Raw genomic sequence first — 23,614 nt, forward strand, 5'->3', positions numbered from 1 at the left:
CACTGAACTCAAATTAAAATGCTGTCCTGAGAAGATGGGACAGGGAGTGTACGGCTGAGGTTCTACCTGGAACCATTTGCTTCTGAAAAACCCTTTCTTTCCCAAAGAAAGGGTTTTTCAAGGGTTTTGGTAACACTAATGGTTCCAGTAAGAACCATTTTGATCCAGAGAACCCCTTTCCTGAATAAAGGGTTCAACCAAAAACCAAAAAGGGTTCTCCTATGAGGACAAGCCCAAGAACCTTATATGGTTCTACTTAGCATTTTTATTTCTAAGAGTGTAGGTATCTGGGTGCAAGTGTGTGTTTTGGGTGGGGAGGTGGGGGGGGGGGGTTGAATGTTGGGGGAATTAGAAGGGCAGAGGTGAGGGGGGGTATAGAAAATGAAAGACTTCATCTTTGTCTATGAAGATGTAAGAATATTTACAGAAAACACTGCGGCCTGTGTTTAATTTCAGTCATGCTCAAAAAATCATGGTCATTTAAAAACTGAAAAAGAGGGAAGCGCTGACATCAAGTAGAGGGAGGAAAGGACATAACAGCTACGTTCAAAATTCCACATCTCTTGCTGAAGCTCGGGCTATAGAAGCTCTGTCTGTCTATTTGATGACGCATTAGCACAAGGAAACGGCCACATAGCATGCAATAAAAACAGGCTGCGATCACAACACATGATTCATTTCTGTAAGAATAACTGTCACTCTGAAAAGCCTAATGAGCACAGAATCAAACAAACACTGTAATCCCGTAAGAATGGCGCGGACAAATCCTGAGTCATTTTCAATACAATTTTTCTTTTTCTTCATTCAAACAATTGAGAAAGAAACTTGAAGGGAAAACTTGAAGAAAACAGAAATCAAGTGACTAATGTTATTCGTCTGAACCACAAAAGGCCTTTGAGGGATTTGAACAGGGTCATCGGCAGGCAGCTTGGAATGACTGCACAGAAAATGTGAGACCAGCCAACACACACACACACAAACGCACATACACATGGAAATACAGCATGGAAAACAACACCAGCCACAGGACGTTCAGATTGCAGATGTCCAGCGCCAAGTGTTATAAAGCCTGAAGCCTCAGCTTGTAACCACAGCATTCTTACACTAAGGCATCAGTCTGCCCTGCAGAACACAAGCCAATTATTAACCCACAGGATGTTCCCTTTCTCGATCCCAAATCCTTCCCTTCCCTTCCAAAAGCAGATCAGAGAGAAGCCACCTTCTACCACCTAGTTAGGCTTTTTTTTCCCCTGCCATTCCTGGCAGGAATAACATGATTCAGGATTACAGCGGTCTCTAAACAGATCCCCTTTTATTGCTGTTGAGAAGATGCTTCGTCACGCTGGCTTTGTTTGTTTACACGGCACCAAACTAGCTGGCGTACTCGAAATCAGAGGTGTGACATGCAACAGCATCATCGTGTCCTACCTTGCTGATTCATTCCTCCAGCATAAAGCTGTAAAAAGAATGCCCCCAAATTGTTTTTTTTTGTACCTTTTACACATAACATAGGAGGAATAGAGGTACAACATTTGCACCTTGAACATGAGCTATAGAGTGACAAGACTCCAGAGAGAGAGAGGGGACGCATGGCAAGCCAGGTAACTGCAGAAATGTGATCTTTTAGTCTATGGGGACAGTGGACAACCACAGGCAAGGATTAGAGCTGAGTTTCAAGTTCTGTTCAGGAAACAAAAATGTTTCCTTCCTGATTGTAAGCCACTTGGATGACTTCCTATGACTAGAACAACACCTAAAAAAAACAATCATCGGTTTCAGTCGGCACAAAATGTGATTTACAGCTGAAGCACCACAAGCTAGACAACAAAACCATATCCAGAAACGGAGAAAGTGGCCTTGCTGGGAAAGAAGTTAAAAAAGACTTTAAAAATATATATATTTACCGGAGTCTGACTGTGATTGATCGTCCTCTTCATCCTCCCCGTTCAGGCAAAACATTAGCGGCTCCTCGTCGTCCTGAGAGAAGAAACGGGGAACAGTTCACTCAACAGCGTGCAACCGCACTCGGACTTCACCAAGCTACAAGGCTAACACATGCGCTAAAGAAAAAGTGTTTGGGCAAGCGTGTATACCTGCGTAGTGTATAGAAACGGACTTATGTCACCACCTGCACCACATTAAAAATGTCCCTCTGGATTCTCAACACACGGAATACACACTTGACACCTGACCACGAACATAGTCGCCTATTCAGTGGCATGTGCGAGGTGTCAACTCCAACACCTTAACAATGAATGTGAAACAATGTGGAGCATTGAGGAGCAGTAAAAGTCTTGTGTTATTAGCCATGGATGCAGTGGCAGGTGTTCATGGAGAATGAATGGAGCTTTGAGAGTTTTAGATTTTCGAAATCAAGATAACCCAGTGGCAAAATAGACTGTCGAACAAAATTATTATGGATGTTTTAGTAGTGTAGGACCCAGGTTCGCGTCCTGGTCGGAACAGGGGTCTTTCTGCATAGAGTTCACATGTTCTCCCTGTGTGTGCGTGGGTTTTCTCCACGTTCTCTGGTTTCCTTCCACAGTCCAATAACACGCAGATTTGGAGATTAGGTAAATTGGACACTTTAAATTGACCGTATGTGTGAGAGTGGGTGGTTGTTTGTCTCTATGTGTTGGCTCTGTGATGGACTGGCAACCTTTTGCCCTGTGTCAGCCGGAATTAGCACCAGCATGTGGAGGATAAAGTTGTAGAAGATGAATGTATGAATGAACAACAAATCACTATTTTTAAATCTTTCGGCCGCTCACATTAGGGGTCACCACGGCAGCGATATATTTGACTCATGACTCAGTAGATAGTGGTATATAATCACGCTAACATCAGTGAACTTGTTAAAGTGAAAGGGTTTTAAGGGAAGATGTTTCTTTGACCAGCTGAAGATCTACGGACAGAGGAAGTCGCTTCATGCAAAGTGTGATTTATGAATTATGGTTATAAGAACGAATTGATTTGGTCTGTGTATGCGAATTATGACGACAAAACCAATAACTGTCCGAGCGTCAAATACGTACATTCTCTTCCACAGCTGAATTTCCTCCGCTGATATCTGGATAGAGAGCTGAAAGAAGAGAAAACATATTCAGACGCAGCCATCAAACTTCAAAAGAATCTAAAGTAAGCACAGATGTTTGGCAGTCTCCAACAATGCTGTGTCAAGTCTTATGTTAGTTTACTTTTCATAACCTGAGGCGATTCTTAGCGTATGGCCTTGATCTCCTTTTATTTTATTTTTCTACCATGTGGATCCCGGTTTAAAAGACAGAAGTGTACTGTATGATCACTTAGCAGCAACACAAACCTTTAAGTAAGGGTGGTTCAATGCGTAGCTTGAGAAAAAACAGTAAATAAAAGAAGGTGGTAGCAACCCATAAAGGACATATAGGTTGGAGAGAAAACCAGAGACAAGAAGATGTCAAACAAATCTGCTATCATACATCTTTTAAAATTCTTCCATAATGCTTCTGGTTCAACCTGTTGGAGCTAAAGAATGCATACTGTTGGGCTGTGTTCCACTTCAGGGGGTGGGAGTGTGCAGATGGTCATGAGATTGATAGACCTTTTATTGTACATATTAAAAGCTTAACCCCTGAAGTCAGAGCTTAAAAGAATGAATAATCACTTATGGCTGTAGAGGTCACTGCTGCTCAGCAAAGTTTGGTTTAAACACACTGTACAGCTTGGCTGCTCCCTGGACATTCTTTTTCCCACATATATGTAGTACCTCTATTGCCCCAGAGGAGGGCAGCCAAGTTATTTCAGCCTTTGCAAATGTTAGTCTTGGTTTAACCAGGCCAAATCCCCACAAATCAGGACGATTATGAAGCGTGTGATACCATTCTCTGAAGGATCATCCACGAGTTCTTCCTTCCCAACAACGATCTCCAACCTTTCCCTCCTTAGTGCCTTGATCTGAGGAAATACAGGACATATTGCAAATAATAAGATGCAATAAATGTTATACAAACATCAACCAGTGAGAGACTGCAAGCTTGCTTCACTACACAATTACAGACACACACATGTATAGAGCTTGTATCAACTATCAACGCTGATAAGATGTGCTCACCTCTTTGAGGAAGTCCTCGTCTCTGAGTCTCTGTCTGAGAAGCAGGATGTCGGCGTGCCGGCTCTCCACTGAGCTCCACCTCAGGTTCTGTCGCACGGTCAAAGTCAGGTTCCCCGTGTCATGGCAGAACCTCAGCAAGCGTGTTCGGTCTGCCCACACCTGGGAGAGACCTGCCGGAGGCGTAGCTAAAGGGTTGGGTGGACTGGAGCAGAACAGCTGGATTAATTTACCAATTGTACAGTTATATATCTTTGTGATAATGTTAATAACTAGTGTTAAATGTGGGTATACAGTATATGCCACAATCAGAGAATGCACAACTTTTTTTTATACTGTAATAAAGTACTTCTGACATCCATTAATATAAACACATGTTGGTGTAATTTTCACACTTATTTTATATAAGCTTTAGGTCGTGTCTACATGAATAGGTTCTAAGTTGCAGATGCATTTTTGAAATACGGATGATATAATTTGTGTGACTTTGTTGTGACATCACTACTGATATAAAAATATAAGATAGGGATCAATCTTCACTTGTGTACATAAAGAAATATAAATAAAGAAAATGGATAGTCTGGTGAAAACCATGATAAGTTAAATTCTCACAAAATTTAGCGACATTTCATCAATATATTTTTGAATTAGCTGTGTTGAGCATTTCTAAAGGTACTAATGTTCGGTGCAAGTGATTTGTGTGTGCTTTTTTAGGTAAATGGTCATTTAAAGTTATTTTATGATCCAGGCTAAATGAAAAAATTTTACAAGTGTGAAATCTAAAAAATTTAAATTATCAGGAATAATGTTTTTCACATTTAGAAAACCTTCTCTTACTTTGGTGACTTTTTGTTTTCTGAAGAACTCTTCACTGAAATCATCACGTTACAGTGCACCAGCAATTCGTATCCCAGTGTCTCTCACTGAAGTCCTTTGCTGGAGCTTATAATCTTACTGTGTGAGGAGCTCCAGGAGTTCAGTGTTCCCTGCCGTCTGTGCCAGCTGCAGCGGAGTGATTCCCTCTTCGTTTGGCAGGTTTACAGCCATCAACCCTCCTGGTTGACAAAGCAACAGCTCCGCCAGGCGACAAAGACCCCAACGCACGGCCAGGTGAAGGAGGGACTCTCTGGGAGTGTGCTCTGCAAAGGAGTAAAGACGTACAGTATAAACGATACTAGTCATACTTTACCGGGTCACTGAGGTGGGGGTGGAACCAAACTCAGCTCTCAACAACCACCTACTCATGATAATTAACCTAAATATTAATATATTCTGAATCTCTCTGCTCCACTGACCCACTTTAAGAGACACTTTTCTGTGTCTCCTTTCCAGCATTTTCTGAATCCAGGTGATCAGCTGTATGCGTACCTCAAATCCACTTCAAAACTCGTAGATGATTACATTTACAGTATTTAATGATGTTTTTTATTTTTATTCTTTCCCTACAGGGCAGGGCAACTTTGGTTACAGAGCACATTTTATCACAAAGAAACTCAATGTGCTTTTCATCGAAGGAAAAAAAGATGACATGAAACCACAAACACACACACACAAGTTTGCACTTCTTTCATGGCCAGGACAGTCTTGTAAAATAAATTTTTATTCTCAATGTGTCTTTTACTGCTTAAATAAAGGTTAAATAATAAATATCTAAATAAATAAATAAAATAGTGAGGATCCTTATGCATTCCCTACTCCCTTACCCTAACCTTAACAATCACAACTAAATGTCTAACCCTAACCTTTACCCTAACTCTACCATAGGAAGACATAATGGCTTAATGTGACTGTGTAAACAGAGTTAGGTGCCCACATGATTAATATCTGAAACACACACACACTATACTAAACCAGCTTAAAAGCTTGGGACAACAGGGAAGTATTGAGTTAAGAAGTAAAAGTGGAAACCATATCTATAAAGTGCAACTCATTAGGTGACGAATTCCACAGTGCAGGTCCACAATAACTAAAGTATAGTCAAGGAATGTTGGAATATCTGAGTGGTCAGACAGAACAGTTACACGGTTACTGTAAACACACTGTTTAGGATATTCTATGCAGGATTCCTGAAGAGATTCCATAAAGAAGCATATGCTTACTATGGCTGAATTTTACCTCTGCAGCAAGTCCAGAGAAAACATGGTGATGTAATAATAACAAAAGAAAAGTTGGAGCCTGAAAATTCAGTCACACACACAGCGTCAGCGATAAAGTGATGTCATGGGTCAACATTATCGAATTAACCGCAGACATTTAGGCGGGCGACACTGCGATGAAACAGACTGCCGTAACAGTATTAGCGCTAAATCTAGTTTGTTATTTATGTAGGTGGCTCTTCGCAAAACACTCAAATCATACAAACAGATGGTGGCATCGAGTAGTCATAGTGGTCACACACACACACACACACACAGATTTATTGAGCTGTGCCGAAGGCTACTTCCAGCTGGAAAGGCTCTATTAACCACATTACACGCTGCTTGATTGACTTTGATGAATTCAACAGGAGGTCACATGACCATGCTCACTTCCGACTTCAGCGCAACGAGCATGGAAAATGGGAATGATGGCGGAGACAAAATAGGAGGGTGTATCAGAGTTGAAAAGTTCACGTTCTCCTGCCACGATCAGCTTTAGCACAATGATGACGGATGAAGATGTCATTAAACCTGTGTCAATGCTCGGTAACAACACCCTCAAAAATATTGGCTTATTAACCGACATGTAAATGACTAATTAGGTCCTTCTATTGTTTCATAATAAAACACCAAAAACAGATCTGTGCAGAAAACGCCGTTCGTCAAGGTAAGATAATCCTGCTCTCACCTTCTCCACTGTGGCTGCCCAGTACATTCCAGTTTTGAGGGATGTCCAGGTTGGCCATGGCCAGAGCCACGCGGCGGTCCATAGCCCAGCGAGAACTCTCCTGACCCACGTTGAAGAAGCTCCTCAGCTCTTTGTGATCCGTGGAGCTCAGGCAATGTCCGTGGATTACCAGGTGCTCTGCAAGGTCCTGAGAAAACAGCAGCAACCGTGAAGATGCAAACTGAGATAACTGATAACAACAGAACTGCTGCAGAAGTGAAATGACTGATGCCAAATATAGGACGTTGTATGACTTTTAATGGACCAAACAAGGAATCAATGAATAAAGAATAATTGTTAGTTGCAGCCCTAGTGAAAACTCCATCTCCTCAGTGGAGTCGTCACTGCTGTGCTGATGGATGAGGTTATTTTTTCCAGTACTCAAATAATCCAAGAACAACCTGACTAATGTTTCACCTAATGTCTGATCACCAGGGAAAACATTTTTCATAACAGTGCCCTCATTTACAAAACCATAAAACATAATTAAGACACTTTTCATTTTGCAAAGAACAACAATCTAAGTTATGCAGACATTTTGTAGCTGCAGGAATAAAAAGATTGTCATTGTGTGCACCATATAAGATCACGTTTGTGTATTTGTCTCTACCTGCGCATCGTCTTGGACATACTCCAGTGAGGCTCCGCCCACCCATATGAGGGGTGTGGTTTTAGAGCACAGGTAGGCCTGGACAGAGACCATCTCAGCCTTGTTATGTCCTAGAGAAAAATACAACACAGCAAAAGCTCAAATTAAAGCTGCACTGTGTAAGTTTAGGTGATTTTTGTTGTTGATGTTATTATTCTGCCTGTTTAGACTTTGTGAACAGAAAGGCTGTAACACTATCTGTATGATGAGCCATTCATGTGAAAATGGACTTAGTCAAGCTAATATCAGCATTGACTAAGGGGGCGTCTGTATGTATACAGCAGCAGTGCAGGAGTGGGTGGGGGCAACAAGAGTTTATTGTGTGAAACTGCTGAACAATTTTTTTGAGCAGTAGTTTGTTTTCCATAGTCTAAAATGTTTTGCAGAAATTTGCTTTATTAGCACAGATACCTGTTGCCTTTGCCTGTCTTGACATAAAAAAAAAAAAAACAAGTTCTGTGTGTAGCACAGGAATGTTGCATTGTGGGAAGTTTACAACATTTTCGAGTTAAGAAATTTGAGGATGTAATGCTGCAAGTCTGGAATAATGTCCAATGTAGCAGTTTCCATACTCATGAAAAGCACCCAGGGGTTTCGTGAGGATTACATAAATTCAGTCTGACAGGTTCTGAGATTTTTTTTTTTTCTTGATCTCTGCGGATTTAAAGTGTGCATTGATCTCTTAAAGCTTGAAACCAGCACTGGTGCTGCTAATGTTTCAGGAGCTTTTCCAGCCAATATGGCGCTGTGAGCAAACTGTGTCATGTGTATTGAGACAGTCCACTGTGAATGATAAAAAAGAAAACTGGCTAAAAATGATGACTGCCAGGTTTCTATTGAATTGATAACAATAACACCTTTGCAGAAAGAAGACCCAGGTTCGAGCCCCACAAACATCGAATACAGGAATTAGTTAAATTGGACACTGAGAGAGTGTATGGGAGTGGAGCGAGTGGATTTGGCCCTGTGATTGGAGAATAAAGCGGTAGAAAATGGATGGATGGATGATGACAATAATGTGTAAAACAAGTCCAATTACACACAGTTTTGTCATACACTAGTGTTAAAAAGTTTATAAATATAACATTAAATGAATCAGAAATACACTCTACACATTGTTAATGTGGTAAACGACTATTCTAGCTGCAAATGTCTGGTTTTTAATGGAATATATACATTGGTGAATAGAGGCCCATTTCCAGTGTTCTAATGATACATTGTGTTTGCTAATTGTGTTAGAAGGCTATTGGATGATTAGACAACCCTTGAAAACCCTTGTGCAATGATGTTAGCACAGCTGAAATCAGTTTTGCTGGTTCTTTGACGAAAGCAAAGTTTGAAGGGCAAAATTATTATTTTGAATTATTATTATCATTATTTCTAATCTTGTCAATGTCTTGACGGTATTTTTTTTTAATTCATTTTGCAACTCTTTTGATGAGTTTTAATGGAAAACACCAAAACATGTATAGGTGACCCCAAACTTTTGAACGGTAGTGTAAATACAAAACAAGTCACATTTTTAAAATGCCTTAGTGCTTAAAAAAGCCGCAATGTAATTAACATGTTCTCACTTTTTCTTTATATATACACTAATGAAGGCTTTTTTGATGAACAGAGAGAGCAAGACCTGGTTTGCTTACTCCGTCAGGCTCAGTGCACAAGCCTGCAGGACTTCCTGCTGTCTGTGTCAGCCTACACAGAGGCTCACTAATGATGACATACTGTTTATATGGTGCTGCTTCCCTCCTGAGAGGAAGCTGATAAGATTCTGTGCCGTTCCAGACCTCAACACAGACTACTGTATGCATCAAGTGTGTGTGTGTGTGTGTTACTCGTATTTCTTACCTATTTAGGACCTGTTCTGGGATAAACACTGACCTTGTCAGGACCTGTTGTCTTTGTATGGACCAAAGTCTGATCGTAATGAGGCAGGATCTCATTCATGAGGAACTGGTTGTTTAGATCTCAGATATGAACTGTGGTTAGGTTATGGCAGGGGTTTGGAATCGACTGGTATTACGTTTTATTAGGTTAAGGTTAAGGCTTTGTTTTGGCTGTCCTAATGAATGGAGGTCAAGCAGGGTCTTCAGAGGAATAGTGGTGCAAACCTTTGTGTGTCAAAATACAAATAATGATACACTGCTCCTTACTGTACTGTATACACAGTATGGAGTTAAAAACCTGGGGTTGTCAGTTTGTTTGACTTATGAGGATATTTTGCTAGATAAATTCTCCTTGGATGAACATCAGAAATTGGCCAAATAGAGAAATCATCCATCCATCCTTTCACGTCACATTCATATAATGAGATAGAGTACATGTGCAGATACAGATATATTTGTGCACGTACCAGGCACTATAAAGCAGAGCATGACATCACTATGAGCCCTGGTGACATGGACGAGCGTGGATCCTTCCAAAACAATATAGACCTCTGCATCCAGCGGCACAGAGTCCAAACCCTCCAACAAAGCAAATACCTTGGCCTGGCCCTGTAACAAAGAAAGTCGAGAGAGGTTGTGGGGCAAATTTATAAAGGAACATGCTACAGAACAAAAAATAAATCTACTCCCATAGCTGCAGGCTCATTTTAGAGTAAGGTGTTCTAATGTTCTACTTTTCTCTAAAGTACACCAAATCTCCTGACAGCATTCCTCTTGAGGGTATAATAAAATATTACCCCTCAATAAAAAGAGGAATGTCTTAAGTGTCTATTGTGGAAACCTGCACTGATCCCAACAGGGCAAAACACTTTAGATCAGAGGCAGAGGAACATGAAAAAGGCCTGAACGCTCACACATATGCACCCTGATTGGTACTTTTTACAAAAAACACTTGTGCAGGTCAGGAAGTTCAGGGCGAGTTGCTCTTGGGTCACCGATTCATCTACGGCAGGGTTTCTCACTCATGTTTTAGGTGTTTCCCTGCTCCAACACACCTGATTCAAATAAATGGGTCATTATCTGGCTTCAGCAGAGCTTACTAACGAGCTAACGAGGGAAACATCTAAATCACGCAGGACGGTGGCTCCCCAGGACCAGGAGTGAGAAACTCTGATCTACGGTGTAGGGTTAGGGTTTGAAGTTTTGACACTCGAGCTAGCACTCTAACTGAGCGCTCACCCTTGAGTTTTTCTGTTTTTTTTTTTTTGATGAATGATGTCCAAAAACTTGGACGTGGATGTCGAAGGCTGGGGAAACACAATCAATATTGTGTGCCATTTTGTGCGTTTTAATGACACAAAAATCAAAAATCCTTCTGGTAACTTTTGTGAGGCTTGGTCCAAGGATCATGTACGTAAAGTTTCGTGAAGATCGGACAAAATTTGTGACAGGTGAAAGTTTAGTTTCGCTTTCTATTCAATCCAATATGGCGGAAAAAAGACAAGGGTCAGTAACACTATGGAGCAGTGGAGATATCTCAAAAGGTCTATGAGCAGGAGCTGACCAAAAATCTGGCTGACAGGAATAAGAAAACTTAAGAAGGACAATAGTGTGCTGCCTTTCAGCAAGCACACTAATTCCATCCATCTTCTACCACTTAATTCTCCACATGAGGGTGGTGGGGGGGCGCTGGTGCTAATCCCAGCTGGGCAAAAGGCAGTGTACACCCTGGACAGGTCGCCACAAACAACTCTCACATCTATGGTCAATTTAGAGCGTGCAATTTGCCTAATCCGTAATTCTGCATGTTTTTAGACCTGGAGAAAACCCATGTACACATGGGTATAACATGCAGAAAGGATCACAAACCCAACCTAGTGCTAACCCACTACACCAACCGTGTGGCCGAAAGATTAATCAATGATAAAAAAAAAGGATTTTCTTGTAGTACCAACAACAGGTCAAATTAATTTAGTGTTCCCACAATGTTGGTTTTGATTGCAAAACAAATCCATTTTGTTTCATGCCATGAACAAATTTGCTCACATACTAATGAGATTTACCTGATATGTATCAGCATATTAGCATGGCCATTGTGAGCATCTGAGCAGGCTTGTTAGCATTTTTGCTCCAAGGAGGCTGTAGGCCAACTGTGGGCCACTCTTGTTAAATCAACAGTTCACTTAAGTGTTGCAGCAAACTATCCTCTGCTGCATAAATGCATTCACTCATTTATCTGAGCATTAATGTGTGCGCCCCCGGAGAAAACATGTACATGTAAAGGCTGTGTGGTGGTGCATCGACAATCAAAGCATAGTGACCTTTAAGTAACCTCACGCACGCACAAGGAAAACATCATTTCACATGTCAAATTATTATTGACTAAATGTCCAACTGTACCTCGTCTTTGATCTTCAGAGCATTAGTTCTTATTAATGTTTGTCTACTAAGTGAAACCAATCAAATATTATATACCTTGTTTGACTACAGCTTAACCAAACGTTTCACAGATGCATCACGAATCAAACTGCGAGCAAATAAGTAAAATACAAACAAATAACACCACGGTGAATGAATAACGAGAGTTATTAATTTGCTAGTTATACACAGAAGTGCCAGGCTGCCATTGTCGCTGTTGTGCTGATGGATACGTTTATTTTTTTTTTGCCCTGGAGAAACTATGATTCAGTGCTCAAACAATCCAACAGCTAAGCCAACAATTTTTCCCACCAAAGACCAATAAAAGCCATGTTTGATCAACAGGGGAGACATCTTTCACAATGTTGCCCTCATTAACCTCTGTGACAAATCTGCCGTCTCACTCATACAATCGTGAACTGACTGACTCAAAGTTAGTGGACTACAATCATGACACATAAGCAGAAAACACTTGTGTCTTTTCAGATATTAGATGTTGTTTACTGTTATGTTTTCATCTTCAAATATACCTTATTTCAGTTTATCCCTTCAGGGGTCACCACAGCAGATCAACCTATCACTTGCGTCCTCTTCTGTTACATCAACTGTCCTCATGTCCTCCTTCACAACATCCATGAACCTTCTCTGTGGTCTTCCTCTTTTTCTTCCACCTGGAAGCTCCATCTTCATCTCCATCTCAACCTTGCCTCTCTTGATGTATCTCCAAACTATTCAACCTGAGCTGTACAATCGGATAAGCTCATTTCTCATAATTTCCATCCTATTTTTTTTTTTTTTGGCTGCTGTCAACCTCTCTGGCTACTTTCCAAACCCAATTTTCAGAGATGTTCCAGAGGGATAACAAACTCTTGGGATTAACTGGAAAATAAGAAGACTAAGAGAAAGCTGGAACATATACTTACATACAAAGGCACTTTCCTCCTGCTCAGCTCCATCTGTACAGTAACTGCAGGCGAAGACACACATGAAACAAAGGAATAACGCAACAATTAAAAAGTCCTAGCTCATTCATTCTGCTTGCTCCTTTGATCCCAAAGAGATTATCAAACCTTAATCTGTGCCAAGTAGAGAGTCGGAGGTTGTCTGACAAGACAGGATAATCTCTTGATCACCAGTGTGTGGGTAATGATTTTAATGATGATACACTCCAGCTAAAGACAGTGCCAGAGCACTAGTGTGCCCAGTATGCAGTGTAATGTACACCTGGACAAACATGTTTGTTTGTTTGTTTGTCACCTCTGTGGGCCCTCCAGTAGTCCTCTTTGAGACCAAAAGCTCAGTACTAATTAGGTAAAACCTCATTTTTGTGGGCTCTGGTTTGGGTTAGTAAGATGTGATTTGTGGTTAGGTAAAGATTAGGGCAAGGCATTAATTGATGTGGTTGTGGTTTAGGCCATGGATAAGGCTTTAGATAGAATGTTCAAATGAGTCAATGCTGTCCTAACAACTGTGTGTGTGTGTACCTGGTATTACTCATGTTGTGGGGACCTAAATCTGTTTACACAAACATATTATGGGGACGAAAATCAAGTAGCATAAATGACTACAAGGTGAAGATGTGTGTTAAAGTTAGGCTGTTAGGGTCAAGGTTAGGGATTATTAATTACTGGATTAGGCCAGTGGTAATTATGGTTAACCCTAGAACACTATTGCCAGGTGGTTTTCACCCGAGCAAATAAATGCATGTGATTTTCATGAAAACCAAGTTTTCATCTTCATTATTGTTTTTTTTTTTGTTTCTTTGTTCCCAAATTCCTTATTTTCCAGTAATTTTTGGAGGATTTTTATATGGTTACCTCGTGATGCTTTTCTTTTCATTTTGTTAGACATGACACAGTTTAAAATAAAAGAACACTGCTCAAATGTGTCATGTATTGTCATGTTTTGAAATATTTTGATGATAAAAAAAATCACCCAGCATTAGTGATGGTGTTTTGAATTTGAGCGATAGTGTTCTAGGGTTAAGGTCAGAGTAAGTCTCCAGGAAATGAATGTAAGTCCATGTAATGTCCTCTAAAGTGATGAAAACCTGTGTGTGTGTGTGTGTGTGTGTGTGTGTGTGTGTGTGTGTGTGTGTGTGTGTGTGTGTGTGTGTGTGTGTGAAACCACTTCACTGCTGTTCTTCATCACTGGTCACTTTCTAAACTGAACACAACACTGTCTAAACAAATACAACCATTTTGTTCCCCATTAAAATACACACACACACATATATATATATATAGAAATGCAGTTGCAAAATATATAAATATGATTAAGTAGTTATTTAAAAAATGATTTAATGATATAATTATGTCGTTAACAGACCAAACGTCACAGTGAAGTCAAAACACGAACAAACCAAAGAGCAGAGGACTTCTTAGTGAAGTGCCATTCTGGCGCCATGACTCAAACATTCAAACACGTAGTGCTAATTATCCTGGAGTTGTTGTAGAAAAGCGTTTAAACTGTTCATGTACTCACCCTCACGAAGACTCCAAAGTCCAGCAGAAGAAACCTGCGTGCTGCGTTTCATACAAAACCAAAGAAGAAGAAAACAGCAGAGGCTTTAACTGGGACTCATCCTCCCTCCAGGGTCGGTGTTGAAGCTCAGTGCTGTCAGTGTGGAGCTGTTGCTTCTGTTTCCAGTTTAAACAGCATCCTCCTCCTCTGCTCTGACCGTCTTTCCTTCCTGATGAATGCAAATTCCTCCCTGTACGTTAGTGTTTGAAGTTACAGCGCCCTCTACAGGATATAGATACAACTGCGACACTGTACTCTCTCATGATGCACACCACCCTATTTGGAGTACATAAACGACTACGCTCACCTGACACCTTTAGTTACACCTGTGTAACTACTTGTAAATGTAAATATCTAATCACACAATCACGTGGAAACAACTCAAAGCATTAAATAGTAGAGACGACCTGCTGAAATCAAACAGAATGGGGAAGAAATTCGATTTAAAGTTGCCATATGTAAGAAAGTGGCCAAAAACGGTTACTACATTCAAATTCAAAATACCAAGGTCTTTTAGGTTTCGTTTTCAGACGTAACTGGCAACCCGTGGTTGCTCGGTAGCTGAGACTCTACTGACTGCAATGATTGGTAGACGGCAGTAGGTGGCGCCACATGCCAAGACATGATTTCAAAACATAAACATGATTTGCAGTCAGCAAAATATTTTTTTTTATGCAAATATTTTGGCTGCACTGTTGTTGTTGGTGAGTTCAGTTTGTTATATGAACATTATTCCTGAGTCTCTGTGACATTAGGAGGATTTTATAGCCAGTTGCTTTAGATTTATTACATAATGCACCTTTAAGGGACATATATTTCACATATGATTATGTCAAATGTTTACAGAGAATGAGAAAATATCCAGTTAATGTTAGCGTGTCTCCACACTGCACCTGATGAAGTGACCGGGAAATGTATATTTTAGGTTTATTAAGTGAGTCAAAATATACATAAATGGACCAAAACTGTAAAACCAGTTGCTAGTTATGTTGTGGCAGAGTAAATGTTGTACAGTAGTGATCGGTTAAGTTTAACAAAACATTTGTTATTTGTCACTTTCAATATTACAAATTATTTTTTATTTCATCTGCTTATAAAACAATTCTCAATGTCAAATATTATGAAAAAAAAAAAATCACAGCAGACATTTACAACGAAACATTTCATACACACACTGAGGCTCAAACTATTGAAAGTGTAATTACTTACACTTCCAGTCAAAGTGACGCCTCGTTTTACAGCCACGCGTTTCTCATACAGTCAACGCATGTTCTCTGCGCCATCAGTCAGGTTATGTTAAAACTCCAAAATGAGACCTCCAAGTTTGTTTGTCTCACATTTGGTGACATGTAGCCCGACATGCCGGCTTGTGTCTGACATTTCAAACAGAGGTTTATAGATCTGTGATGGTTCTCGAGCCCAGTCTAAAGCAGTGTTTCCTCCTGCTTACCAGGCCTCAGGTGGCCTGAAGCTGTGGCCTTGCTTCTTCTTGAGCCAAGCCATTAGACCTGCTGATGGCAGAGCAGGGCACTTCCTTCTTAGGGATGGAGGAGGCGAACATTGTGTCCAGCATGCCCAGCACCTCCATGAGGTTCTGCTGGAAGTCAATTTCCCTTTCCAGCAACTCCTGTAGACGCAGCAGCTGTCGGTCCACGACCGGTGACTGGCCGATTACCGACTTATAAATGTCCAAGATCATCTCAGCTGCTGTAACAAGGACGGGAGCAAACCTGGGGTCCACCAAGTTCCTGCATAAAAGCAGTCACAATATCTCTGCATTAGTTCATCCAAATATAACACAGGATGTCAACACTTCAAGTTTGTGGGGTTTTTTTTTTTTATTATCTGCCTCTTACCCAATGAGGAAATTAAGAAAACGAGAGAGCCCTTGCTCGTCCCTTCCCGCCAGAGCGTTCTTCAGCGTTCCTCTTCGATCCAGCTCTTTTACAACAGCAACTGTGATCTCTGGTTTTTTCAATCTTGTCCATGACTATAAAGAAATTGCATACAAGTATAATAACCCCACTGTAAAGCATGTTTGTGCATCAGAAATGGTGGAGAGTTTCCCCAAATACAAGGCAAAACACTCCACTTTACATGACAAAGTGAATGAATTTTTTTTATATATATATAAAAATTGAAAAAAAGGCCATTAAATAAACAAATAAATTATACCTCCAGAGCTGTATCCAAAGCCTTAGATACATTAAATCTCTTCAGTTGCTTGTCATATTTTTCCAAATGCTGTTTCACTGGTTTACTGACAAGATAATCATCCTGAAAAGAAAATAAGAGAAATTAGTCATAAATTAACCCAGAGTCATAGATAAAGTTGTCACAAGAGCCATACATAACATCAGCAAGCTAAAATGAAGTAAGTGTCAGACAGTTTGACCTTTGTCTCAGACTGTTAAACCACAGCTACTGCTAAATGGGAAAAAAAGTACCTGTTTAGGGACATAGTTCTTCCCCTTCACAAAAACACGATACGATGGCCGTCGCCTCTGTTGGCCAGAGAGTTCCTTTGACTCCTCAGGGTTTTTCCTGTGTTTCAAACTCAGAATACCGTTGGTCATACCCACAACAATGGACTCGTCATCCGGCTGAGAAGAAAGACATGAACATATATTGATAGTCTTACTGTTTAGGTATCCAAACTCTTTTTCCTAAAGCAGGAGCTTTTTGTGCGTCTGTTTACAGAACAAATCATTTCTACTCTTAATTACTCTTCAAATAAAAATAATAGAGTTGAATGAAATTTCTTACAGCCAAAGCCAGACTGAGGATTGAGGCAGAGTAGTCGAAGTTGTGGACCACTTTAAAGTTGGTTGTGCTGTACACCTTAACATGCCTGAAAGACAAACGGGGACTCTGCATGAGATCAACTTCACATTTTTGAAAGTGCTACAGAAGAGTGGCCACTGATTTCCACAGTTACGATTTTTTTTTTTCCATTTGTCTGCCACGTCAGACGCACACATTGTACATTCACCTGTCCAGAGAACCAGAGAGCAGTCTCTGTCCGTTGCTGCTGAGACACAAACAGGTGACTGTTTTGTGATGATTCTTCAGGGAAACCAGAGGCTGGCCTCCTTTCAGCAGATCCCACACCTTCACATAGCGCCCACCTGCAGGGAGAGAATTTGCACAACACGTTTTCTGATGTATTCGGTGAACATGAATAAACAGAACAACAATATTGTTTATATTGCAGACTACCTGCAGAGACGAGGAGACCCTCCGAGGGATAGAGGAGCACACTCTCCACTGGCTGACCATGGTCCATGGTCATTGCACTCTTATTCACCCTGGCATCAAACAGTTTCAGTGTGTGGTCATATGACCCTAGGATCAAACAACAAATATTTAGTCACACAGACAAAGATTTTCATTACTCAGAACTTTTTTGCACATTATTTATGAATCCTGTGGCATGTAGAGAAGAAATACTTAGAAATAAAATTTTAAAAAGATCAGACTGGCTGTGTCTGTCACTTTAATCTAATAGCCACATTTTATACTAGATTAAAGTAAAGTGGCTGTTGAAATTATAAAAAATATAGCTTCCTTCTCACCAGTAATGAAGAGATCTCGGTTGAGCTTGCTCGTGACACCACAGCGGATGTAATCGGTGTGTTCTTGGTAGGTGTTGAGTTCTGCTGCGTTTGCGAGATCCCAAAGTCGACAGGTGTAGTCGTCTGAACCGGTGAGAATCTGGTATCTGTCTGACGTGAAGTCTGCTACGTGAACAGCCCTTAATAGGAATAAAGACATTCGTATTAGTTGTGTTTCACCAAGAGAGAGAGAGACCTTTATAAGTCAGTACGACAGTTTGCATGTTGTCAGAACTCTTGAGCTCATCATGAAATTCAGTCGATGGATCACTCAAGATATCATCATTCAACAGTTGTTTGACAATAGCAGACTAGTGCAGTGTGGCAGCGCGGAACGGTCTGAAAACTGTTATTTATGTCACATAATATCAGCGGAAAAATCCACACAACACACAGAGGCTGTCAACCTCTGGTTCTTAAACTGGTTCTATTCAACTGAAAATGTGAAAAGCAAAATTGCATTTTGAATTCCTTGAGCTCTATGAAAACCCTCCACTTGATTTTCTGTATATTTATCTTATTGAGAACACACAGTTCTGAGAAAACCTGGCAGACACACAGAAGAAGAAAAAAATCAGTAAAAGTAAAGCACCATCATTGACACCTACTTTGTGTGCCCTCTGAACATCCTGAGTGCCACCTTGCCACCGACGTCAAATAGACGGACAACAGAGTCCTCACATCCTGCAACGAGCAGCTGGCCATCTGACCTGAACCTCCCGCAGTACGCTGTGTCTTTAAACCGCGTAAATGTCTTCACGGGCTCTTGGGAATACGGCCCATAAATGTGGATCTGAAGAGGAAGCAGGGTTAAAATGAGGATACATCTTGAACAAATGCTGCCTTATTAATACCAAATTACCAAGTGACTAATCAGGATTTAATACATACTCTTGTGAATGCTGTCACTGCAAAATTATGTGGCGCCACAGGGGAAAAGTCAATGTTTGTGATTGCTCCAAATTCCTTTATTTGCACCGGAGCCTGTGGGAGGAGAAATAAAAATGTCTTGTTAGGTAAGGAAAACAAACAAACTTGAAGAAATCAGCCATTGTGTTTTATTTTTAAGACACAGTAGCACTTTGAGTCCACAATAAAGTCTGGGATAGAAATGGATTACATTTGAATACACTCACCTTGTAGTTTTTCCAATACAGGGTGTCTTGTGTGATTTTTTCTCCAAGTTTGGGATAAACTAGAACTTTTGTAGGTTTGAACGAAGCCATGTTCGTGGTAATTACCGTCTGGTAAGATACAAACAAATTAGATGTACATTAGAATACAGTACAGAAGCATGACAATAGCGTCAGTACAAGATTTCTCTTGTAATCTTGTACTCTAGCTCTACGGTATTGTAATTTAAAGAACTCAGGCATAAAGACACAGTACTATAATAACTAAAATGAATAGCTGAGATGGCAAAAGCTGTGCCAACATAATCGCGATTTATTACTGTTAACAACATCAACAGTAATACAGATCATATTTGTTCATCATATGTGGAAGTTAGATACAATATGTTTATGATTACCTTTCCTGAAGAACAAAATGATAGTTAACTTTTTTGGTTTGAAACAAAAAGCCGCTTGTGAGACATTTCCCTGAACCAACGTGGTCTGAGCAGTACAACTTAGTTAGCAAACTGCGCTTTAGCCAGTTAGCATTCCCTACTAATCTGGTTCTGATGGCGATTCTCACCTTTACGGGAAAACGTCCTGGAGCACCAACGACTGGTTTTTGAAGGGTGTACTGAAATCAGATGATACAGACACCAGCAGTTCAAATAAACCATGAATTGGTTATTTCAACGGGTGGTCACGTTGCCTCTCAGTGAACTGGAGGACGCCATGATTGTATCCGAAAATTACTTCCGCTGCGAAAACTAGCAAATCCTTTTAAATATTTCGAAATCTTTTTTCTTTTTTGTATTTTTACACTGATTTATTTGGATATGGGTAGTTTATTTATGTATACAAATATAACAACTCTCAGTATACATTCATTTGTAATGATTAAATTCCTTTTGGGTGAAATAGTCTAAGCACGTCACTTCCGCTCTTCGTTCCTTTCTCCGAGAGCGTCTGTCGCTGGTGGAACCCGCGTGTTTACACACTCACAGGTCAGTTCGTGTTTATGTGGCCCTTTTCAATCGTGTCACACTCACATAGTGGAGACTTTGTGAAGAAAGTACAGTTCCCAGTGTAACGGTGTGTTGAATTGTGAGGAAATGTTCAATCTCGATTGGACGTCTGTTTGGTTGGCCTAAGTTAGCTGCCTAGCATGGTTTGCTAACTAGCCGACAGTTGAGTGACACAGTGGGGGTTTATTAACGTTTTCCACTAGTGGCAGTTCACGCTAGACTTTTCTCGTTAGAGCTCACTTAAGATAAGGACACGACGTGGTTATTAGCCGACTCTTCCCTCTTCGCCTCTGGTAAGGTTGTGAACCTAACTTAGCCATCAACTTTAGCTTCTCACCTCTGTCTTATTCATGCAGAGTCGAGGCTTCAAATGTGTGTAGCTATTTGTGGGGCCCTGACAGCTGTGCATTCTTGTTAGATTGGGGGAAACCGTCCGTCTGCAGTTATTTGAGTTTAAAATGTGTTTTTTTTAAGTAAATAGCCTTTCGTCTATTTGTGTAGTTAGACGTGTGGGGGTTTTGTTTTGCATAAGTGTTATTCTCATAGTTTCATTCCCACCATCACAATGGTGTGTGAGCAAATCGGTATTGATTGTAAATTTGCATTGGCCAAACACCCCCATCACGTCAGTGCTGTGTTGGGGCTGCAACTTACATTTGTCACTATTGAATAATCTGTCCATTATTTTCTTGATTAATAAGTAGTTGTTTAATACTTATAATGCAGAGTAAGAAGCTGGAAAACAAATGGTTTAATTAGAGATTAGTGATTGATTTAATAATGAATACATTGCTGTATATATCCAGATGATATAGTGAAATGACTCATTGAATGAAAATGGTTTATGTGCCGTTTCAGATGAAGGAGTCCATAATGAATCAGGAGAAGCTTGCCAAACTGCAGGCGCAGGTCCGCATAGGAGGCAAGGTGAGTTGGTGTACATGCTGGTTACAGATCTAAGACAATGTTAGTCATCAGGCTACGGGTTTACACATCAAAGCTCACTGTTGTTCTTTGTAGGGGTCAGCCCGCAGAAAGAAGAAGGTGGTGCACAGAACGGCAACAGCAGATGACAAGAAGCTGCAGTTCTCCCTCAAGAAACTAGGAGTCAACAACATCTCTGGCATTGAGGAGGTATTTGGCCATTTCATTCCAAAATTGCACAGTAATAACTAGGCAGAAATGTCTCTGTCAGCTTACAGTTATGTACATTTACTAATATTATATAAAACAGTAAATGCACTAAGCATTTTTGGAAGCATTGCATGTATCAGCAACTGTCAAATAGGTCAAATGTTAAATAAGCTGCAGAGGACACAGCCTTTCAAGCTGTTGCATTATCTCTTCTGACACAGATCTCAATTTCCTCTTATTTTTCTCCTCCTTTGTTCCATTCATCACTTCATTGTAGGTGAATATGTTCACAAACCAGGGCACAGTGATCCATTTCAATAATCCAAAGGTTCAGGCCTCTTTGGCAGCCAACACCTTTACCATCACAGGGCATGCTGAGAACAAGCAGCTCACAGAGATGCTTCCCGGAATCTTAAACCAGCTGGGAGCTGACAGTCTTACTAGCCTCAGGCGATTAGCAGAGACCCTTCCCAAACCAGGTAACCTCTAGACTGATCTGTTCACATACATCGATAATTGTGTCTGTTTTCTGTGACTAATTCACTTGTAATTGTTCTTTCTTAGCTGGAGAGAACAAAGCACCCATGGTTGCTGCTGAAGAAGAGGATGATGAAGTTCCAGGTAGGCAAATATCCCCACCTGGTTTTAAACCAATTTGCATTAATTCTTCCATATAACCAAATTAATATCAGTCCACAAGTTGACCTGTTATTGGCGTTTACCTATAATCACATCAGAGTACCTATGAGTTTATAAGTTAAGTCCTTGGTAGGTACGTAAAAGTTTCAGACAGTCTTGCCATCATTGAATCAAAGTCCTGATTTTGGTGGCTCACAAGTGTTGTGCTAATTCATTTTATGTTTTCTGTTCTAAGCCAGTATTTTACCTTTTTCTGTTTTCATTTTCAGATCTTGTTGAAAACTTCGATGAAGCTTCAAAGGACGAGGCCAACTAACAAAACACCGTTGAACATTTAGAAGCTCCTGGCCTCACCATATCTCCACACACATTTCTGCATTTGGAGTTGGTCATCAACAAAACTTCATTTTTTATTGTAACACTTAGAATTGATGTAAAACAAGTAAACACGCCTTTTTATGGCAACTGTTACCTATGCCTTGGTCTCATTTAGTTCATCCCAAAGCACACGTGATTTTATTTAATTCAGTGCGATGTGCAGAGCTTTGTCTTTCTCATGCTGCCTCCTACATTGTGATACCCACACATCAAAATTGCATTGTTGGAATTAATCATGTAATAAAGATTACATTAAAGTTAATCACTTTTTTTAATGTTCCACATTATTTACTGTGAAAATGTCCACTTTGATGACATGATTGGTTGATATAAATCTTAAGTTTACAGTGATATATTCTGGTAAGGCCCATTTTGACAGCTGCATTGGACAAATTGACTTTAATTAAACAATACCAAAGGCTAAATGCACTGGAACAACATGAAATGTAGACAGTTGACAGCAAAATTGTGCTTCAGAAGTAGTACTATTGTGTCATTGGCTCTAACTCCTGCACAACCCAGACAGAATGTTTTCACAGTTTTTAGAAATATTTTAATGCTCGTCCTGTGCATTTTCAAGGTGACCCTATCTCTGGATCGACACGGGTCACGTTTCCTCTGTTGCAACAGTGTATATCGGATGATGAAAGAATCTGTGATGCTCAGCTTCTTGCGAGTAATCATAGGCCACAAGTGAATCTTGAAAATTTACTGAAATAACTTGAAACTGACAAAGGAATAATACTTAACTGAAAATAAACCAATGAAAATCAGCTTTTGAATTGTGGTTCAACAAAATTATAATATTAAAAAAATGAATCTGGCCGTTAATCTGTCCATAATACCTGTCAACAGGTGCAGAAGTCTCATTGAGTTACAGGAATCACTTGATTGCAGTGATTGTCCAAAAGGTTGTGCAACAAAATATTAAGTTAAGGGTACCATCATTTTTTTCCAGGCCAGTTTCATATTTTTATTTTTTAATTATTCTATTGCACTTTCTACACTTCAAAAGTAATGTCTGATTTTCATTAGTTAGTTAATTATTATTATTATTATTATTTATTTTTTTATGTAAGTTTGTAGTTATTTCAGTGAATATTGTGGGTTTTTCTTTCTTTAACCCTTTAAGGTACACACCAAGAAAAAAATAAAGGAAAAGTCATTTCTTTGCATAACAATAACGACAATCAATATATATATATATATATATATATATTTTAAATTAGACCCTACAATATTTCAGATACAGTCTTCTACCAAATAATTGAGTCGTCTGTT

General features: G+C 40.0%; 3 protein-coding genes across 4 annotated transcripts in view; 1 reads left to right on the top strand and 2 right to left on the bottom strand.

The window, feature by feature from the left end:
- LOC310940407 (rho guanine nucleotide exchange factor 28-like) overlaps window positions 1-12,861 on the bottom strand; it is a gene marked incomplete at its 5' end in the record, with an annotated part of 40,056 nt that extends 27,195 nt beyond the window's left edge. The window contains 9 exons of the mRNA XM_083905362.1: window positions 1,905-1,977; window positions 3,036-3,082; window positions 3,858-3,933; window positions 4,091-4,292; window positions 5,043-5,226; window positions 6,914-7,100; window positions 7,563-7,672; window positions 9,955-10,096; window positions 12,829-12,861. Of these exons, the coding sequence (XP_083761488.1) occupies window positions 1,905-1,977; window positions 3,036-3,082; window positions 3,858-3,933; window positions 4,091-4,292; window positions 5,043-5,226; window positions 6,914-7,100; window positions 7,563-7,672; window positions 9,955-10,096; window positions 12,829-12,861 (1,054 nt within the window). The remainder of the gene's footprint in view (window positions 1-1,904; window positions 1,978-3,035; window positions 3,083-3,857; window positions 3,934-4,090; window positions 4,293-5,042; window positions 5,227-6,913; window positions 7,101-7,562; window positions 7,673-9,954; window positions 10,097-12,828) is intronic.
- A 3,023-nt stretch (window positions 12,862-15,884) lies between these two features.
- utp15 (UTP15 small subunit processome component) lies at window positions 15,885-19,781 on the bottom strand (the record flags this gene model as incomplete). Its single annotated transcript, XM_083905458.1, has 12 exons — window positions 19,741-19,781; window positions 19,179-19,286; window positions 18,934-19,026; window positions 18,651-18,835; window positions 18,004-18,182; window positions 17,648-17,773; window positions 17,421-17,556; window positions 17,195-17,279; window positions 16,876-17,031; window positions 16,604-16,705; window positions 16,285-16,418; window positions 15,885-16,176 (listed from the first exon to the last, which is right to left on the bottom strand). The coding sequence occupies exons 2-12, from the start codon at window positions 19,266-19,268 to the stop codon at window positions 15,885-15,887; spliced, it is 1,578 nt and encodes a 525-aa protein (XP_083761584.1). The 5' UTR covers window positions 19,269-19,286; window positions 19,741-19,781.
- A 324-nt stretch (window positions 19,782-20,105) lies between these two features.
- On the top strand, window positions 20,106-22,426 carry LOC310939683 (transcription factor BTF3-like; the record flags this gene model as incomplete). 2 transcript variants are annotated; one of them, XM_083904496.1, is made up of 6 exons in its annotated part: window positions 20,106-20,161; window positions 21,041-21,109; window positions 21,203-21,316; window positions 21,594-21,795; window positions 21,881-21,937; window positions 22,225-22,426. In XM_083904496.1, the coding sequence occupies 5 exons, from the start codon at window positions 21,041-21,043 to the stop codon at window positions 22,269-22,271; spliced, it is 489 nt and encodes a 162-aa protein (XP_083760622.1). In that variant the 3' UTR covers window positions 22,272-22,426. The 2 variants fall into 2 exon arrangements, with proteins under 2 accessions (XP_083760622.1, XP_083760621.1); XM_083904495.1 differs by lacking the exon at window positions 20,106-20,161 and having other exon boundaries at window positions 21,020-21,109.
- Between the last annotated feature and the right edge of the window lie 1,188 nt (window positions 22,427-23,614).

This window comes from Microchirus variegatus (genome assembly GCF_963457635.1).
Source record: "Microchirus variegatus genome assembly, chromosome: 18".
In the NCBI taxonomy this organism is placed as follows: Eukaryota; Metazoa; Chordata; class Actinopteri; order Pleuronectiformes; family Soleidae; genus Microchirus; species Microchirus variegatus.